This window comes from Mustela lutreola, chromosome 16, assembly GCF_030435805.1.
Source record: "Mustela lutreola isolate mMusLut2 chromosome 16, mMusLut2.pri, whole genome shotgun sequence".
NCBI classification, from domain to species: domain Eukaryota; kingdom Metazoa; phylum Chordata; class Mammalia; order Carnivora; family Mustelidae; genus Mustela; species Mustela lutreola.
Genome location: NC_081305.1, coordinates 16,906,256 through 16,927,462, shown reverse-complemented (window position 1 = coordinate 16,927,462; position 21,207 = coordinate 16,906,256). Strand labels below are relative to the sequence as shown.

Here is a 21,207-nt window from a genome sequence, read left to right as displayed (position 1 = left end):
CTCAAAGGCAGGAAATAAGGAAAACATCTGGGATCGCTGAATTGATCCAGCAACACACTGGGTAGCGGGAGGGTACAAGAGGGTGTTTAATTTTAGAGAAACATTTGGGAACATTTCCAGCTCTGCTTTTCTTTTTCTCTTCTTTTCTTCCTAACAGATTTATTGGGATATAATTCATATACCACACCACTCATGCATTTAAAGTGTCCAACTCAATGCTTTTCATATACTCACTGGGTTATGTAACCGTTATGGCAAATCTGATCTTAGAATATTATTGACCCCCTAAAAGGACCCCATACCCATTAGCTGTCACTCTCCATTTTCCCAACTTTGCCCCTAGCTATAGTCAACTACTAAAATCTACTTTCTGTCTCTATAGATTGGCCTATTCTCGATGTAAATGGACTCACACAACATGTGGTCTTTCGTAGTTGACTTTTTACCAGCAGGATTTTTTTTAAAGATTCATCTTGTCGTTACATGAAGCAGCAGCACTTCATTCCTTTTAATGCCAAGTAGGATTCTATTATATGGATACACCACATGTTGTTTCCACATTTTGTCTCTTGTGAACAATGCTGCTGGAGACCTTCATGTACAGGTTTTTGTGTGGACATATGTTTTTGTTTCTCTTGAGTGGGGAGAGTGAAGCTGGGAGTGAAATCGCTGGATCATATGGTAGCACTGTGCTCAACTTTTGGAGGTTCTGTCAGATTGTTTTCCAGAGCGGCAGCACAATTTTACATTCCTGCCAGCAGAGCATGAAAATTCCAGTTTATCGTCTCTGCCCACCATTCCCACTACCAGACCACTTGTCTCCTCCAACTCCCCTTCTCCATCTCTCCCCAACTTTTCTCCATTATGATGGCCTTGCTGGTGGGCGCGGAGCAGTATCTTATTGTGGTTTTGACTCGCATTTCCCCAATGACTAATGATGTTAAAAAGCCTGTTTTGTGCTTCAGTTTATTTTGTCTCAGAACCTCATTTGACATTTCCAGTCGGATGTTCTGTGTTACCTGTATCGTGTTAGCGCCTATCTGGCTGCCATCTCAGCACCTAACTGCAGAGCGCCTTAGCTCCTCAGAGCCAGTTTCTTCTTTACTTTATACACAATCCAGATCAGATTGGTTTTCTGTTTAAGACTGTAGTGGAATTAGAAGTAGTAGATTAGGAAGTTAGTTCGGAGTGCCCTGCTGGCTCAGGTGGAAGAGCATGAAACCCTTGATCTCAGAGTTGTGAATTTGAGCCCCATGTTGGGTTGTAAAGATTACTTAAACTCTTGGGGCACCTGGGTGGCTTAGTTGGTTAACCATCTCTCCCTAGTTTAGCTCCCTGCTCAATGGGGAGTCTGCTTCTCCCTTTTCTTCTGCCCCTCCCCGCACTCAAATAAATAAAAAATCTTTTAAAAAAAAGTTTAGTAAGTAAATGAATAATAAAATATATATATATATATATATTTTAAAAGGAAGCAAGTTAAACTACCTAAGTCTTACTGACAGGAGTTTTGTGCTTACTGGCCATTTGCATGTCTTCCTTAGAGAAATTTCTATTAAGATCCTTTGCCCATTTTTAAATTGGGTTGTCTTTCTTCTCATTGATGGGTTGGGGGATGGGAGAGAGAGGAGGAAGCAGGCTCCCCACTGAGCAGAGAGCCCAATGTGAGGCTCGATCCCAGGACCCTGGGATCATGGGATCATGACCTGAGCTGAAGGCAGAGGCTTTAACCCACTGAGTCACCCAGGCGCCCAAAAGAAGGTCTTTTTATGCTTGCATCCTTTACATACAGCACAGAATGGAGCAGTGTGGTTCTGGGTGGCCAGGTGGAAAGTTCTCAACAATACAGGTGTATATGTAGATGCTCACTGAATTGAACTGAAAATTTGGCATAGCCACTTGTACTTGTGCATAAATAATTCTCATGATTTCTATGTGTGTACCTTACATCTGGTAAAATTACTTAAGCTGAGAAGGGGATTTGTAGCTCAAATAACTTTTAGTCCAATGGCTTCCTATTCTTTTTCCTTTTGACTCTTAATGTCTGGGGTCCTATCCCTAGAATACTTAACCTTTTTTTTTTTTTTTTGTCCTCTCTGGTACAAGAGGGATAAATGGTTTTTCTGTGCTTGCAGAGGTAAAGAGAGATCTAGGCTTCATAGAAATTGGTTCTGGGTAGGGCAGGATAAGAGAATTGTAAAAATTCTTTACAATTTGGACATTTTCTTGCTTTTAAGAGAACCTGCCAGAATCTGATACCAGGTGGGACTGGGAGGGTGTAGGCGATGTTTCCTTTTAGTATTCCTCACAGTACTTGCCGAGACTTCCTAAAGGCAGAAGAAATTTGAGGGTAGGAAAGGCTAGAAGGTACCTAATTAGTTTATATACTTTATTCTTATTTCCATTTTATCTCTCTGTTTCCAGATTCAGGGAATCCTGACTTTAATTATACAAGTCTTTTTTTTTTTTTTCCTCCATTTAATCTTAACAAATTTCTAATTAAATTTACTTTCTCAGACTGGCCAATTGACTCCTCTTTCTAAATTTTTAATTGTTTTTAATAGAGTAAAATGAAATAAAAGACTCTTGGAGCTGGAAGGAAATATAGAAATAATTTATTTTATTTTTTTTTTTAAGATTTTATTTATTTATTTGACAGAGATCACAAGTAGGCAGAGAGGCAGGCGGAGAGAGAGAGAGAGAGAGAGGAGGAAGCAGGCTCCCTGCTAAGCAGAGAGCACGATGCGGGGCTCGATTCCAGGACCCTGGGATCATGACCTGAGCTGAAGGCAGAGGCTTTAACCCACTGAGCCACCCAGGCGCCCCTATTTTTTTGGTTTTTGAATAGATGGTTTTTTAGAGCAGTTTTATGTGCACAGAAAAGTTGAACAGAGGGCCATGTATCTCCCGCCCCCCACATGTGCACAGCCTCTCCCTCAGGTAACCTTTCCTATCAGAGTAGGTTTTGTGTTACAGTTGAGGACCCTTAATACTGACACACCAGTATCGTCCAAAGTTCATAGTTTACATTAGGTTTCACTCTTCGTGTGGTATATTCTTTGGGTTTGACAAATTAGTCCCTCATTTTACAGTAAAAGGAAGCAAAATCCAGAAGAGTGTGAAGTGACTTGTCCTAAGTCATACTCGTGAGTGCCAGATCTGGTCCAGGAACCAATTCTTTTGTCCCTTCCCTTTCACTGTGTTGAGAAAAGATAGTATTTGTACATGGTACACCTTTAAGAAGTACTACAAAAGGCTTTGCAGTAAAAAGTTAGTTACTTCTCCCAGTAAAAAGTTAGTTTGTTCCCTAAATGCAGTCATTCTTTCTGGATGTTTCCAACTCTAATTGAACTGTAACCTTGAATAACATGCAGAGGACCACAAGAAGTATCCTTGGGGTGCCTGGATGGCTCAGTCGCAAGCATTCAACTCTTGATTTTGGCTCAGGTCATGATGTCAAGGTTGTGAGGTTGTGTCCCATATCGGGCTCCACACTCAGCAAGGTGTTGGCTTGAGATTTTCTCTCTCTCCCACTGCCTTCCCTGACTAAAATAAATAAATAAATATATATATATATATATATATATATATATATTTTAAATATTTTTTTAAAAGATTTTATTTATTTATTTGTCAGGGATAGAGGGAGAGAGAGCGAGCGAGCATAGGCAGACAGAGAGGCAGGCAGAGGCAGAGGGAGAAGCAGGCTCCCTGCCAAGCAAGGAGCCCAATGTGGGACTCGATCCCAGGACACTGGGATCATGACCCGAGCCGAAGGCAGCTGCCCAACCAACTGAGCCACCCAGGCGTCCCATAAATAAATATTTTTAAGTATCCTTCAAAGCTGTGGAAGAGCCAAGTGTTAGATGGTACATTCAGATTCTGTGGTATAGTGTAGTGAAAAGCACCTGGGCTTTTGAGTCCAATAGACCTGGGTTGGAATCTGGCTCAAGGGTGATGATCCATGTGACTTCAGGTGACTTATTTAACGCTTGAGTTGTAGGGATGAGACAAGGTAACTTGTGGAAGGTTCATTGTATACTTTAGCAAATAATTTGGCTCAGAAAACTGTCAGTTCTCTTTTGGTTCAAGGAAACACTTTTTTAAAAAGATTATTTTATGTAATACACCCTGAAAGCATGCACGGCGCAAAATACTCTATTAGGTAACTTGCCTTGTCCTTTTCCTTCTCACAAGTCTTAATTAAACTCAGTAAGTGCATTAGAAATTCTGGAACATGACTATCAAAAGGATCACTGTGATATTTTAGAAGGCAGCATTTGACTAGTTTAATCTTTAACAGGGGTACAATCAAGTTCCAGCCTGTACTGAATTTCAGTGTTAGGATTCAGTCAGCTTGATTCATGTTTGTATTTCCACACGTCTACATCCCCATAAAAGATAAGGCCATGAATTAAGGAGACAGTCCCATTTATAGCTGTATCAGCAGGTATTTAGGGATCAATGTAACATTTGCACAGGGCTGTATGTTTTACAAAATATTTTAACATGAATTATCTTAGCTGGTCTTTAAGCCAAAAGCTTAGCACTTGCCTTATAAATGAGGACACTGAATCCTAGAGGAGTTTAAATGTCTTACCCATGTTCACTCACTTAATACGTGATTTTGGGCAATCATGTAGGTGTCAGAAACAAAATTCATACCTGTTTCCTGTTTCCTGCCTTCCTGGTTCTCTTTCAACCCTACAGTGGTCCCAGAGGGATGTACTTAACCATGTAATGGAAGTCTAGTAAATGAGAAAGAGGGGATGTGAGGGCTGCTTTCCGTTTGGTTTTGCTTTGAATCAAAAACACATGTTTATTTTTAATACTTCTGACCATTTGGACTCTGGGTTTTTCCTTTCCTTTTTAATTTAAATTTCTAGTTAGTCCTTCCAGAGAAATTCAGTCTTTCAGATATTGAACATAGGTGTTGGGTAAGCCAGTACAATAAAAGCAAACCTCCTTTTGTTCAATCTACTCCCCCTTCCATGGCTGAAGTTCTGTGATGCTTCAGTTAATTAACATTGATTGAATAGCTTCTAGCTACATCTTAAAAAAGAAAGAAAAAAGAAGAAGAAGAGAAAGTACAGAGGGCTTTCTAATTTCCCCACAAAAACGGAGCTTTTGAGAAAATAAAAAGCATTCAGTGTACTTTATTCATTCGTTCTTTGATTCAGTTAATCAGTCACCAAAAACATTTTTGTGAAGTACATACAGAATGGCAGATACTCTTCTAGGTTTACAAACACAGAAATCATTAAAAGCCAGTTACTGCTTTCAGGGAGCTCCCAGTCAAGCAGTTATAGGTAGTGTGTGATCTCTTGTTAAGAATATTTAGAAACGTGTCTCTATTATTTGTTAAGAGTAGTTTCTAAGCTCCAATGGAAGGTTGTAAGGCCTAACCGCAGACACCTCTTCTCATGGCTGGATCTGTGATAGAAAGTCAAGATGCGTTGGGAAAGGACTGTGGAAATCCCCAAGCTGCCAGTAGGGTCATTGGTACCCATTTGTTTTCTCATGTGATCTGTTCTGAGCCATTATGATTTTTATAGACCCATACTCTCCTCTTATTTTGTCCATCAACCATGTCCTACATATTTATACCGGTAAAGTCACGGGTAGACTTGAAACTTCATCTTTTCTTCAAAGCGCCATTTCACTTACTCTCAGAGAGGCTTTCTCACACCAAAGAATTGAAAACATACCTTGAGAGCCTGTCTCTACCTTCCCTGCTTCAGCTTTCCCACCTCTTGGTATTTTGTTTGGTGGTCCCTAGACCCTACAGATACCTCAAGTAACAAGAAAACCTTTCAACTAAACAGGATTTCATCTTTAAAGTACTAACTTCAGAACTGATAGGAGGGAAAGCATGTGGGGAGGGTTAGAAATTTGTACAACTTGGTCAAATTTCAGTGCTTAAAAACTTTGGGGATCGTGGAGGTTCATGTTTTGCAACTAGTTTTACCTCTTAATTGCTGAGGTACCAGAAGGGTACAGAAGAAGAGAGCAAATTTGCACTCAGGTCAGGGGATGGTAGATTAGATACCAAAGCTCGATTAATCTAACCTCCTTGTTTTCTAGGTAAGGAAACTGAGACTCAGAGAAGTCAGTTGATTAGTGTTAATTCTTGTAAATGGTCAGTAGGAGTGTTACAAGCAGCCCTACTTGAAACATACCCAGTTGTTATACTGCTGAGAAGAGGGAATTTCCATCAGTCAAAATAATACATAAAGCAGGGATTGTGTTTCAAAACTTGAACTCCAATCCCACTTTGCCTCTCGGTGAGCAGGAAAGAACTGCAACTAGGTGGAGACTACAATAAGCACAGTCCAAGGAAATTCCACAACACCCCACTGTTAGGATGTCGATTCGGGGTTGTAGGACCCTCTCCACTGTGGGGCAGGAACAGCTTACTGTTGGGCCTTCACTGTTTCCTCAGTGGGTACTGTCACCAGCTTAAGTGTGGAGGAAACTGGGAGGAACTGGTCCCAACAGTTTCTTCCATATGTAGTAGGACTTTATTGGAAGGACTATTTTTTTGTTTTGTTTTGTTTTGTTTTGTTTTCCTAGAGCATTTGGTCATTGTCAGTGCAGTCAGCAAGAGATGACAGTGTAACATTGGATGAATCAGTGTGGCCTCCTGTGTCCCTTTATAGGTCACTAAACACCAGGTATAAGTCGGTGATCTGCGGAGTCCACAGGAAGTGGGAAGTGACCAGATTCCATTTTGGGTGTGTATATAGAGGCTAATGTTGGATGTGAGGTGTACACCAAATTGTTAACCCATATATGAGTTGAGTGCCAGGCAAGAGATTGGCAGGAGGGCACTGTCCTTGGAAAGGCCTGGCCACAGTGTGTCCCTGGAGATCTACTGGAAGGCTTGGTACAAGGGGGCTGTATGATTCCTAAGAGTCTCAGTAGGAGGAAGGGGAGGTGGTGCAGAAGCCGCTGTCCATGGTGCCACTCAGGAACTCTCGCCCGACTTTGCAGAAGTACCAGGACTAGAGTCATCAACAGCCCAACAAGCTGGGGCCCACTGATTCTGCGGGAAGGTGGCTGGGATGAAGTTGGTGTGGGTTAGGGACTGAAGCAACGAAAACAGGCACATGGGGAAGTGAGTAGTGGGAGGCCATGGAGTACTTGCTTTATTCTTTTTAAAACTGTGAAATACACATGACATAAAATTTACCATTTTAACCACTTTCAAGTATACAGTTCTCTGGCATTTAGTCCATTCTTACTCACACAGTTATCATCAGTGTCTAGTTCCAGGACTTGCTCATCACCCCAAATGGAAACACCATCTACCCATTAAGTGATCCGTCCCCATTTTCCCGTCCTCCTCATCTGCTCTCCGTCTTGTCCCTATGGACTGTGCGTGGATTTTATGTCAGGCCGATCTGGGTTCATCCTGGCTCTGCTACTTACTAAGAGTACCTTGGCTCAACTAACTTCGCTTCTCTCAGCCTGTTTTCCACATTTTTAGAATGGGCATAAAAATGCTTAACCCTCAGGACTTGTGAGAATTGATTGTATATTAAATGTTTGGCTGAATAACCCAGTTTATTCTTGAGTAGACATTGCAGTAAATGGTAGTTACTGTTGGCTTTGTGAAAACGGTTAGCAGTGGGGTTCCTTTAAGTTGTATACTTCTGTAACAACTGCTTAGTCACCAGGCATTCAGGTAACACAGTTTAATCATCCATCCTGATAGGTGCTGAAATAGAGAAAGAGAGGGGCTAGTTGAAGAGGGGAGTGAGAACTATGTACTTATGGGCTGACTTTATGTTATAAGCCTTAAAGTACTATTAGAATTTAGAGGAGACAAGTCATTAGTGGTGGCCAGATGCTTCCTAAGTACTTGAATCAGTGAATGAGTGGGTGAACCTTTGGAACAGTCAAATAAATCGTAGGCCTGTGGAAAAGGTAGAACTTTCAGATGGCCCATCCAAAGCTTTTGAAAAATAAATGTCCTCCCATCGAGGAAGTTTATTTATTCATTTTTAAAAGATTTTATTTAGGGGCGCCTGGGTGGCTCAGAGGGTTAAAGCCTCTGCCTTCGGCTCGGGTCATGATCCCGGGGTCCTGGGATCGAGCCCCGCATCGGGCTCTCTGCTCAGCGGGGAGCCTGCTTCCTCCTCTCTCTCTCTCTGCCTGCTTGTGATCTCTGTCTGTCAAATAAATAAATAAAATCTCTAAAAAAAAAAAGATTTTATTTATCTAGTTGACAGGGAAAGAGCACAAGCAGGTGGAGTAGCAGGCAGAAGAAGATGGAGAAGCAGGCTCCCTGCTGGTCTCTCTAGCGAATAAATAAATAAAATCTTAAAAAAAAAAAAAAATTGAGGTGCTTTGACCAAGTCAAGCCAGTAAATAATGGAGATTTAACTCCGTTTGGTTTTTGTTTTTTGTACAAAAGATGCTGGTAAGGAAGGATGGCTCCACAGGGATTACTTCTGGGAACACAGGCTACAACACCAAACAATAGGCCCTTACGTTATCTGGGTGAATCTCTTTTTTTACCACTTGTAATTGGTGATATCATAATTAGGCCTGCATATTACTTGTGAACACTGCCATACAATGCACCTCATTTAGCTGGGCTTATGGAGATTAGATCATGCACAGGAAACTGGCTCCTCGGTTATCAGGCTCCACAGAAGAGCTGGGAGGCTTAAGGAGTATGAGAAATTAGGGTTGATTTAAAGGGCCAGGGTTCCCTGGAAAAGCACAGAGAGTTTTCCAGCTTGTGCCTCCATGACCTTTAGTATTCCATAAACAGCTTTGATAAAAAAAATAAACGGCATTGATTTCTACTTCAATTAAGCACAATTTAATTAATAACTAAAATCTGATAGTGTAGACACAGATAATGATGATGAAAGGAAAAAGATGAGGAACTGAAAGAGATTAATTCTTGTTTTAAAAGATTTTATTTTTATTTATGTGTTTTAGGGAGGGGCAGAGAGAGAGAGATCACAAACAGGAGAAGTGGTGGCAGAGGGAGAAGCAGGCTTCCTGCTGAGCAAGGAGCCTGATGTGGAACTGGGTCCCAGGATTCTAGGATCATGACCTGAGCCCAAGGCAGATGCTTAATTGACTGAGCCACCCAGGCATCCCAATCTTAGCCCTATTTTAAAGGATGAGGAAAGGGAAACTTAAAGAAGCCCTTATTTACAGAAAGAATACTGGAAAAAATAGCATTTTGCTCTTCTTAACTCTTTAAATTGCCTGCTTTCAAGCATTATTATTATAATTGGTTTACTTGTTTTATTCTTCTTGGTAGACCACAAGCAATTTAGAGAGAACAACTCTTAAAACTCATTTTTCTATTCACTACAATGCCTAGGACAATGCTTGGATTCCAGTGGGTAGTCACATAAATGTTGTTGAAGGCATTTGTGCTGTCCTTTTTGAAAGGACAATTACCGTTAACAAAAATCAGCATCCTTATGCGCTTAACCCTATAAAGTCAGTGCAGAGCTAGGTGTACATCTTTAACATTTATAGGACATGCCCATATGGCAGTTAGATCTGAAGAGTGACAAACCCAGAGGAAGCTTTGTTTTTATTTTTCAAATCTAGTTTTAAGTTTTTCTATTTGGCATTATTTGCTTGTTAATTCCTAAGAGCGGGGCCTTCAGTAATTAGAGAATTAGTGTATAGATGAGTAATAGGCAGATTAGTAAGAGATAAAAAGGTAATCAAAAGCAGGAAAGGAAGGGGTCAAAAGATGGGTTAATTTACACGTTTTCCCCTGTAGTTCTTCAGGCTGCACACACGGAAGGGCGCTGCTCCAGCGCAGGCTCCCTGTGTCTCAGCCTGTCTGCCAATCTCAAATGGTTTTCATAGCCTCAGAGCTAAAATTGTTCGATTTAGGGCTAAAGTGTTGCTTAAGATAAGACTCTCCTCGCTGCTAGGATGTGTATGGTATTTGATTCCCATTGCTCTGGCCTTGCACTCATGGTACCCCTCACCATTTTCTCTTCCCTAGGTATATGTGGTCGGGAATGAACCTGTGACAGTTTTAATGGAGTCCCTGTTTCCCGTCCTGGGAGTGCTCTTTTCTCTCTACTGTTTTACCAAACAAAGTGTGTCTCACATAAGGTAAAAACAAAACAAAACAAAACAAAACCCAAAAGCAAAAAAACCCCAGAGAACCTTATAGTGAAATCTTTATTGTATGTTCTTATTCTTATTTTGAAAATAAAACTTAAGCCGCTTTGTAATTTTGTTTCTTCCAAAATCAATAAAACGTTTAGGGATCCTCTTACTTGGCTCATCTGTAAAAGAAGGAGAGCTTTACAGACTTCAAGGGACTGGATGTAATTTTTAGAATGGCTTTCCTCAGCCTCTGTCCTAGACTTCAGAGACAAAATCCCTGTTTACATGTGTAAACATGTCCTTGTTTGATCCATGAGAAATACTGGAATTACATGTCTAGGAAGGAGGAAATGGAGAATGGATTATAAGAACTTTGTGGGGAGTGAGAAATCAAGCGGGGGAAATCTGGATCTGAATGTGGCACTCTGTAATGTAGACTTGGATCTGGTGTGAGTGCTGCTCAGTGTTGTTTGGAATGAAGGGATTTATTTCTTAATCATCCAGAAAATAATCTTTTGTATTGGAATTTAAGTAGGCTTCATTTTGTGTCAGCCTCTGTTTTCACAGATACTTACGTTGTTTCTTCTTCCTTGTAAGGGTTTATATCCTTTTTTACGTCCTAGAGAATTCTGATTTTTAGGGTTTGGAAATCCCCCACTTGTGACCAGATATACAATAATAGTACCTTCTTCATAGGGTTATTATGAAGACAGATGATAGAGTTCAGTTTAGCACTGTCCCTGGAAAATCATAAACTCAGTAGACAGCTACCATCATTGGTGAAGGAAAGCTCCCATCTACCTTGGACTCTAACTTTTGGTCAGCACATCCTTGCAGCCCACAGCTTCAGGAGCAGTGACAAGAGAGAACACAGAAGAAGATAGAGACTAGAAATATGTGAATTTGGCTTCAAAGAACTGTCCATATAATAACTTACAGTTCCAAAACCCAACTCCTCACAGCACTTTCATGTCCTCCTTAGAGACTGAGAAGGAAGAAGCAAACCTTTATTCCATCCCGATCGATCCTAGTTGACTGGCACAGATAAAAGGGGGTGAGGAATCAACCAGAATTTGTTGGTGTGGTGTTTCTTGGTCACCAACTCTTGGTCCCATTGGTAGATGGTTTTATCGGTATAAACTTTCTTTCACAGTGCCTGATCAAAGGCAATGATACACTTGAAATGATTATTTTTTAAAACCGTGTGAGGCTTCTGTGTCTTATCAGGGTTACTTCTAGAGCCAAAGATTAGCCAGTCACTCACTGAACTTCAGGATATTAGATATGTTCTGAAATTCACAGGAAGCAGAGTTTCCAGTCCTACACTTCAGTAGTACTAGGTGGTTGTGCCAGCACTTAGAATGCCGTGGAACCTGACAGTCTTCCTTTCTTTTTTTATGTTAGCTTGTTAGATGTGTAGAGTAAGATGACAAGCTCATTTATAACTGCTTTTTCTGCCAGGTCACTTTGCCAAGAGATCTTATTATGGATTCTGGGGAAGCTAGAGAGGAAGAAGGCAATTGCCAGCCTGAAAGGATTTGCAGGATTGGACAAAACTGCGTCCTCTCTTCATTCTCTGTGTCAGTTTAGAGCCGCCACTCAAGGCGGCATCATGGTTACCATCCAAGAGGCCAATTGGTGAGTCCACACAGCCTTCACCCTCTGTCTTCTGACACAATTGCACCCCAGAGGCCCTTCCCGGACTTGTCCGCTAAGGGGCGCTGATAGAACGGGACCTAGAACTTTAAGCCGCTGAGGTGCTGCTATTTATAATCTCTAGATGAAATGTGGGCACCTTAAATAATCCTGCAGTTTTTCCCCAGATGCCAGCTAATAGTAGGTGCAATTTGCTGGAGCCTCACAGCTCTGCATCACAAGCCCACTTCTCAAAGTCTTTGCCAGAGAATCAGAGTAAAGGGCAGTCACATGTTTACCGTCAGCACCATAACGATCTGTTTCTCTTTCTGACTCTCTAAATGCTCCGTGTGTGTTCACAGTCAGACTTACTCCTTAGGGAAATTGTCTGATAGCTATCTTTTATGTTAATTTTATGGTGGGGGTTTCTTTCTCCTGGAGAGCAATTAGAAGGTGCTTACTAAATATTAGTGGAATGGATCACTTATTTCTCTAGCGCCTCACAAATCTATTTTAAATTATTTTCTTTTTTGGGTGATACGTGTAAATATTATTGCCTCAGAGTGTAAGTTCCTGTTGACCAGAGTCCCATAGAGTTCTTAGCTGATGGTTCAGATTTTTACATCACATTCAAAGGGTGGCTCTTTGTTAAGGTGTAAATACTTTTTCTTATTCATAGTTAACTTAGTAAAGTTATAAGACACCCTTTCAATATGCTGGAAAACACACATTGACTGCAAGCAGAATTTATCAGTACAAATGCAAGCTACCCAATTTCTTGAGAGTTGTTGAGCACTAGTGGGCTTTGTGACCATAACTATGCCCCTGTACTGAAAGAGTTTAAAGTGTCTTCACATGTTTATTTTTAAAACACTTTGGAACAGTTTAATCTGGGACCACTTCAGTGACCACATAGAGAATTCGTAGTATTTAACTTATCAGTAGTTAAAACTAATTGCTATCGTGACACGCCTCTAGTGTACATCGTAAGTGCACATATGCCAGAATTGACAGGTTTTTTAAAGATTTTATTTACTTATTTGAAAAGAGAGACACAATGAGAGAGGGAACACAAGCAGGGGTAGCGGCTGAGGAAGAAACGAACTTCCCACTGAGCAGGGAGCCTGATGTGGGTCTTGATCCCAGGACCCCAGGATCATGACCAGATCCAAAAGGCAGACACTTAACAACTGAGCCACCCAGGTGCCCCCAGAATTGACGGTTCTTGCTGAAACTATAGTTTATCTTCATGGAGGAGAAAACTGAGTAGACAGTTGTTGACTGAATCTCCATCTACTGCCTGAAGCAATGGACCCTTAACTCAGGGTTTCTACATGGACTTCTAGGTGTCCACGGTCCCTTTGAAATTATATACAAGAAATGTTTTGTGTGCAAACCTGAATTTTTTTTTTCCCCTGAAAATAGGGTCCATAGTTTTCATTTGATATTTTCATTTGATACTCTGTATCTCCAGAAAGTTGACTTTCACTATATTAAAGAAGTGTGTGTGTGTGTGTGTGTGTGTGTGTGTGTGTGTGTGTGATTTATCTTTTGTTCTAAAGATCTTGCTCCTGGTGGCAGTCCCCTAAGGGCAAGTCAGTCTCACCACTTACCTTTTGTACCCTATCATTCTGCCCAGGAGCCCCAGTTATCAATACAAAGTTTGTTTAACTTTAGACACTAAAAAGTAGCTTAGCTTTCATGATCTTTGGATCTAGAATTTTAATTTTTCTGGAACTAAGTATAGCTACAGTATTTGGAACTGACTTTCATTGAAATTTTAAGAATGAAATACAACTACATAAGGTAATTATTGTCATGTCTTTTTAAAAAAGTATTTAAATATAGTACTTCATTTTTTTTTTTTTTTTTTTTTTTTTTTTTAAAGATTTTATTTATTTATTTGAGAGAGAGACAGTGAGAGAGAACATGAGCGAGGAGAAGGTCAGAGGGAGAAGCAGACTCCCCATGGAGCTGGGAGCCCGATGTGGGACTCGATCCCGGGACTCCAGGATCATGACCTGAGCCGAAGGCAGTCGTCCAACCAACTGAGCCACCCAGGCGCCCTAGTACTTCATTTTGACAGGGTGGTTACAGAGGCTTAGATGTGACTCTTAGCCATTTCAGTTTTTTTTCTGATATAAAATGCAGTGTAGATACATGGCTGATGTGAAGGATGCTGGGAGATTCTGGGAATATAAGAAAGGACCTTAAGTTTAGTTTATAGGTTATTTTTTTCTACTAGAGGAGTATACAGGCCATGTTATTAGTGAACTGGTAAATTGGAACTTACTTCCCAATGGGATGGCCAAATCAACGTTACTTCATAATTATACTTTTCAATGATATGAAGCAACATCTGTCATTTTTTTCTCAGTTTAGTTTGAAAATATTTTATTCCTTCTTTAATCACAAGAGTACATTCCTTCTTTGTATAGCACAAAAAAAGCATAAAGAGGAAAACAAAAAGTAGCTATAATCCTAGTCACTATTCATGTTTTTTTAGTGTTTTTGTCTTCTAGTACATCTTTGTGCCACTGTGTTTGTTTACATGATATAAAATAGTAATATTGTATCTTTGCTTTTTCACTTGATCTGCAATAAAACTGAGACTCTTAGTACCTCATGAGAAGTTTCTTAAAGTTTTTTGCAGAAATAGTAGCATTGCTTTTACTTGGAGATTTGCCCAAGTCTTTATGCATTTTCATATTTCATCTAGTTAGTTATTAGTTGAGATGGCCTGCATGTTCTCCTGTAAGGATAGTGTCTTTTCCTGCTGCCCAGAACTCTTCAGTGGCTCATTGAAAAAAAGTCCAGCTTTCTTTGAGTGCTCATGATGGCCCTCTATGATCTGACCTTCCTTTGTACACTTCTTTTCCTCTCTTCTTCCTTGGGAATCAGAATATCTGCCTACAACCTGTACTTTAATTTCTCCTTGCTTTTTCAGTTTATTGAAATAATAGTCATTCTTCAGCATCCATCTGAAAAGCCACTTCCCTTCGTGAGACTTTTCCCCACTGAGCAAATGAGTGCACAGGACATGGTACCCTGCCTTCTGAGAATAAACACTTTTCCAGCATGGAGGGACAGGAGAGTAATATAAACAAATTTTTGAGATCTTTCTAATGATTTACTGTATGAAAGTACCATGTTACTTTAGGAGATTATTTTGGTGTTTCAAGAAAAAAAAATCTCTGAGCGACACTGCCAAGGTAAATCTTACCCCGTGTTGCAGTGGTGAAGATGAGGATGAAGCCCTGTACCAGAAGGTGTCCTCAGAGCAGAGCCGGGTAGAGCATCTCGGGGACTTGTTGTCCCACTGGCAAGAGTGCGGTTTGGCAGGTGACTTCTTCATCTTCTGCTTGAAGGTAAGAACTACATGTAGTAAGGACATGGTCAGCTTTATTCTGGGGTAGTACAGGGATCCCCTTTGAATTTTCAGGGCAGTCATAAATTTTTAGCTCCTAAAATTAAGGTCTTAATCTATGAAATAATCAGAGGATCCAAGAGTAACTTCTATTTTAGAAGCCTTTGGGTTGGTAAAAAGAAAAAAAAAACTTACCTTTAGCAGTACACATGTGATCGAACTATTTCCTGAGATGATCTGCCCTGAACTTTAAGAGATGACCAAAGCAGAACTATTGATCTATGAAAGGGTTAATCTTTGCTCTGTGTTGACTGGCAAGTACTCCTTTGAAGTTAATAGCAGGTTTTGCAGTTATGGAGTAATCCTTTATCCTTTCTGACTGTTGTTTTGTCAGGTATTTGGAAAGGAGATTTAGCAGTTCTGCCTTTCTCATTTCATTTTGTAACCACCTGAAACCTTTTCCGGGTCTGTTTCTTAGTGCTGGTGATTGTGTTTCCTCTTGCTCTAATCTCTGACAGCAACTTCTGCCCCATACTGTACTCCTTATTTGCACCATTTGAGAATGGCAAACAGGGGGGATCTCTGGTTTCTGTCTTCCAGCTCTGCCTTCTCCATTATTTTCCCTAAATTAAGTGTCTGTGGAGTTTGAGGTCGGTGTGGTTATGGGGAAATGCAAGAAGGGAATCAGGGCTAACGCTTCTAGAACTTGAAGTCAGGGCCACTTTTTTGATGCTTTTCTCACCTCTTATGTTCATCTTTTTTTTTTTTTTTTTTTTTTTTTTTTAAAGATTTTATTTATTTATTTGACAGAGAGAGAAATCACAAGTAGGCAGAGAGAGAGGAGGAAGCAGGCTCCCTGCCGAGCAGAGAGTCCGATGCGGGGCTCGATCCCAGGACCCTGAGACCATGACCTGAGCCGAAGGCAGAGGCTTTAACCCACTGAGCCACCCAGGCGCCCCTGTTCATCTTTTTTTTAAAAAGATTTATTTTAGAGAGAGAGAAAGGGAGAAAGAGAGCACAAGTGGAAGGGGCAAAGGGAGAGAAAATCTCTAGTGACTCTGCACTGAGCACAGAGCCCGAAGTGTGGCCCGATCTCACAATCCCGAGATCATGACCCTGAGACCACGACCTGAGCTGAAACCAAGAGTCGGCCGCTCAGCTGACTGTGCCACCCGGGCGTCCCTTCCTCTGTTCACGTTCTGTCCCCTTACATAGCCACTCATTATAAATAATATTCCTAGGAGGGTGCTCTTAATGTGAGAATTTTAAGATTTTTTTTTTTTTAATTTATTTGACAGAGATCACAGAGAGAGAGGAGGAAGCAGGCTCCCTGATGAGCAGGGAGCCCGATGTGGGGCTTGATCCCAGGACCCTGGGATCATAACCTGAGCCAAGGCAGAGGTTTAACCCACTGAGCCACCCAGGCACCCCAATGTGAGAATTTTTAAAAAATTGTTTAAAAAACAAAAAAAAAATCAGGGTCTCCTGGATGATTTACTTGGTTAAGTGACTGACTCTTGATTTTGGCTCAGGTTGTGATTTCAGGGTCTTGGAATTGACCCCTGTGTGAGGCTCTACCCTGGGCATGCAGCCTGCTTGACATTCTCTATCTTCTTCTCCTTCTGTCCTCTCCACCCCATGCTTGTTCTCTAAGATAAATAATAAATAAAACCCTTAAAAAAACAAAATAAAAACAAAAAAACACAGAGGCCTTTGCTCTAAATCAAGGTTTCTGCACCTTAGTACTGTTGGCGTTTTGGAATGGGTAATTTTGGCCGGGAGGCCTGGGGTTTCCTATGCTGCCTTGTAGGATGTTTAGTAGCATCTCTGACCTCTATCACTTCCCAGTTATGACAACCAAAAATGTCCTCGGACATTGCAAACTGTCCCCGGGGAGCAGAAATTCCAAGGCACAGTTGGGAACCATTGCTCTAAACTGTGACTTACTTTGGTAAAGCATTAATTATTAAGGAACTTAAGGTTTTCCCTTCCCAAGGAAATTTACATTGTGAAGTATAGCGGAAAAACCTACAAAACCTACAGTAATGAATTATCTATTAGTAGAGATTTAGTTTTAAATATCTTAGGGGAAAAGTTGCTGAAAGCATTTAATAGTCTCTGAAAAGGCTTTGGAAATGTTACATGGCCTGAGGTCTCAGTTAAGCAGGGCTAGTGGTAGACTAGATCCTGAAAAATACTGAGAAAGTAAGTAGTCTATCAAACTAGTTCTCTTTGTGTATGTTGCTTTTTATTGTGAAGTTTTAAGTCTTCATATATGTGATATCATAATATACATATCATTCTGCAATTTCCATTTTTCACTCAATGCTGTTTTTGAGGTCTTTCTTTTCTTTTCTTTTTTATTTATTTGACAGAGAGAGAGATCACAAGCAGGCAGAGAGGCAGGCAGAGAGAGAGGAGGAAGCAGGCTCCCCGCTGAGCAGAGAGCCTGATGCGGGGGCTCAATCCCAAGACCCTGAGATCATGACCTGAGCCGAAGGCAGCGGTTAACCCACTGAGCCACCCAGGCGCCCCTTTTGAGGTCTTTCTTGAGGTTGATGTCCATATCTAGTTTATTTATTTCAACCACTCAGATATAAAAAATACAGTTTATTTATTTATTTATTCATTCTCTTATTCTGGCTATTATAAATATTGCTGCAGTGAATGCTTTGACTAGTTCTGTATACGTTTCTTTCTTTCTTTCTTTCTTTTTTTTTTTAAAGATTTTTACTTATTTATTTGACAGAGAGAGATCACAAGTGGGCAGAGAGGCAGGCAGAGAGAGAGAGAGAGGAGGAAGCAGGCTCCCTGCTGAGCAGAGAGCCCGATGTGGAGCTCCATCTCAGGACCCTGGGATCATGACCTGAGCTAAAGGCAGAGGCTTAACCCACGAGCCACCCAGGCACCCTCTGTATGCATTTCAAACAGAGTTTTCTCACTGTTGTTGAAGCCCTTAGTTCTACAGTCTTTCTTTCACTTTTTCTTTCCTTCATGCTAATAGGAGTTGACTCATTTGGCTGTGGAAGATGAAGCAGAGTTAAAAACAAAGCCCTTCTCCAGCAAAAGCCTCTTGGAATCAGAGGAGCACCAAGCTCTTGTGGAAGGCCAGCAGCAGAAGCTGCTGGTTCTACAGCTGTTGGCTGTTCTGTGCGAGAGGATGTCCGAGCAGATATTCACAAACATCGCTCAGGTCAGTGGCTGCCATATTCTAGATCCCAGGCTGGTAGTATTTGTCTATTTTAGTTTTTTTACATGTTTTCCAAAAAATGTTACTAAAAAAAAAAAGTTCTTCAGAGATTGGCTTGAGCCAACACCTACTGGGGCAAATAGAATTGTCTGAGCCTTTTTTAAAATACGGATGCTCGGCCCACGACTTACAGAGATTCTGATTCAGCGTGTCTGCATTAGCACCTGGACATGTGTATTTTTTTATGCCCCATGAATGATTCTAATGTATATCAAAAGTTGAACATGATTAGAATACTTAAATTTGAAAAAAAAATCACTAATGATAATACCGCTTTGAATTTTATAGATCAACCTGACCGCCTGCCTCCATAGCAGTCTGTGAACTTTGAAGATGTTTGTAAAAATCTTTGCAGGGTAGTATAACGATGTGAATCAGTGCCTGAATGTTGTTGGCTCAGGCATTATATTTGCCAGCTTTTTGAAAAATAGGAAATTAAAGGGGCGCCTGGCTGGCTCAGTCGGTAGAGCATGTGACTCTTGATCTCAGGGTCGTGAGTTTGGGCCCCCCATTGGGTGTGGTGCCTACTTAAAAAGAAAAAAAAATAAAAATAAAAAACCCCCAGGAAATAGAAGTAATAAAATGTAGGCAATGTAGTCACCATATTTTTACTGTTCTTACTGGAATTAGTTGTTGCTTGGCTGGTAAAGAGTCCGTTGTAAGATGGTATGATTGTCACGCGTACATGTGATCCTCCCGCTCTTTGTATCGCCCTCATTGTCATCTGCCTTTGGGTGTTGCTAAGCAGCATTTCACTATAGCTCCTGCTGAGAAAATTTGCAGCTGTCTGTCAGCTCCCACTTACCGTGCCTGTTTAATGAGAATTATGTTCATGATTTCTTTCCTGGCTTCTTATTCCTTCAGTTCACTGACCCTGTGTTACCCAGTAGGGTGTTGTTTCTCCTGTGTTTATATCCATTTCCTAAAGACTTTTTCATCCAGACCTTAGGTTTTGTCCCAACATGCTAGGTGAAGGGAAAAGGGCCTAAAAACTGTATGGCTTGAGCTTTTACACTTAGCTCCCTTTGCTCCTCATTAAAGAATAATGGTTTTAGGCTGATACAAAAGTGACTTGTCCTTTTAAATCATCCTCCAGCTAAGGTTAAGATCTATCGAGATGAAAAGAACCACAAAAAACTATTAAATTGCATTTAGGAGTTTTACTGCTAGTGATAATTTTAGTATTTATTTTGAAATATACACACATATGGATAAGTTATAAATAATACATGTTATAAGTGATTTTGTTAATATCATTAGGAACCAAGATTTTCAGTATAAAAAAAAGTTATGAATATAAAATCAAAGAACTTGACTAAAATTCCTATAATACTGAATTTCAATGAGAAGTATTCATACAAACTCACAATATTTTTTTCTTTTTAAAAAATAGATATTCCCTTGCTCCTTCCACAGTCCATGCCAGGCAGCAGTGACAGTCCAGCTGCCCTGAGCATCCTTCGTGCTGGACAGTAGTTTCTAAATATCATGTCCTGCTGGAAGAACACAGAACTCATTGGAGGAAAAGTTCATTCAAGGTCTAGGGCAGGTATTATACACTGTAAGCCTCAGGACATCTTGTTATGCCTAAATAAAAGGAATGTGTCCGGGACTAATGAAGTCATGTCAGTAGTACCCAGGAAATAACTTGAAAGATCTCCTCTTGGCCACAGATAGGGCATTTTGTGCATTAAAAAGAATAATACCTGCAATGCACTGAAACACATCCAAGTTATAAAAACCTAAGCCACTGTTCCCCTTCCCCCATCCCCCAAAATCCCTTTTGGATGTCACTGGAAGTTGCTAAGGCATCAACTCATTATTTTGTAAATTCATAAATGAAAGAGTAAAACATCTATCTTACTTTTTCTGTCAGCACTGTATTTCAACGTAAACAAATAGCTGGTGGAAAATTTTTCTTCATATAAGAATCATGGCTAAAACATTAAAAAAAGAGACCTACGAATTTATATTTTGCAATCCCCTAATGAAATAATGAATCTAGGTGACAATCAGTGTTTGCTAAAACTGTTAGAGGTACTGTATAATGAATATAACTAGGCCAAATACATCCAAATCAACTGATCCTTCTTCCCCCCAGCATTTTATTATAAATTCTCACAAATTTGAAAGAATTTTATAGTGAATACCTATATACCTACAACCTAGATTCTATTATTAGGCTTTTATTATCTTCGCTTTATTACATATTTGTCTATGTTTCCATCTGTCTTTCCATATTTTCCCATCTGTCTATCCATTTAATTTTTGGTGGATTTCAGGGTCAGTGTAGATAACAGTGTATGTTCCCCTACATATTTTCAGCCTGGAATGATCGATCTCAACATCACCAGAACTAATGTAGTGTAGTAGGAGGTACATAGCACCATTAGGGAATGTTCCTTCACCCAAAAAACAAAGAAAACCCCACAAACAAGCAAATGAAAGACAAAAAAGTCCATAAAATGTGAATCTGAATCTCAAAAAGGAAGCTCAGGGTACAGCAATGTTATGCCATGAAGAAGCAAAATCAGCCAATTTCAGAATGTGAGACATTCTACAGTGCAAATGACCCAGTTTCTTCATCAAGTAAATGGCATGAAAAAGGGGCAGGGCTTCTGTAGCTTAAAAGAGACTTAAGAGACGTATCAACCAAATGCCATGGTGAGAATTCTCATTCAAACATATCAATTGTATGAGAGGACATTTTTGCAACAGTTATGGGCCAAGTATTAGAAGGTATAAGGAATTTTTATTGAGTGTAATGATGGTATGGTAGTTATGTGGGTTTTTTTTTTTTTTAAAGATTTTTATTTTTAAGTAATTTCTGCACCCAATTTTGGTCTTGAACTTA

The 21,207-nt window shown here is 40.3% G+C and overlaps 1 protein-coding gene across 2 annotated transcripts in view; it reads left to right on the top strand.

The window, feature by feature from the left end:
- The window catches only part of TANGO6 (transport and golgi organization 6 homolog), a 185,958-nt gene that overhangs the window by 40,725 nt on the left and 124,026 nt on the right, over positions 1-21,207 (top strand). For both annotated transcript variants that reach the window (XM_059153126.1, XM_059153124.1), the window contains exons 8-11: positions 9,992-10,104; positions 11,563-11,739; positions 14,972-15,104; positions 18,108-18,296. In XM_059153126.1, coding sequence (XP_059009109.1) covers positions 9,992-10,104; positions 11,563-11,739; positions 14,972-15,104; positions 18,108-18,296 — 612 coding nt within the window. The remainder of the gene's footprint in view (positions 1-9,991; positions 10,105-11,562; positions 11,740-14,971; positions 15,105-18,107; positions 18,297-21,207) is intronic.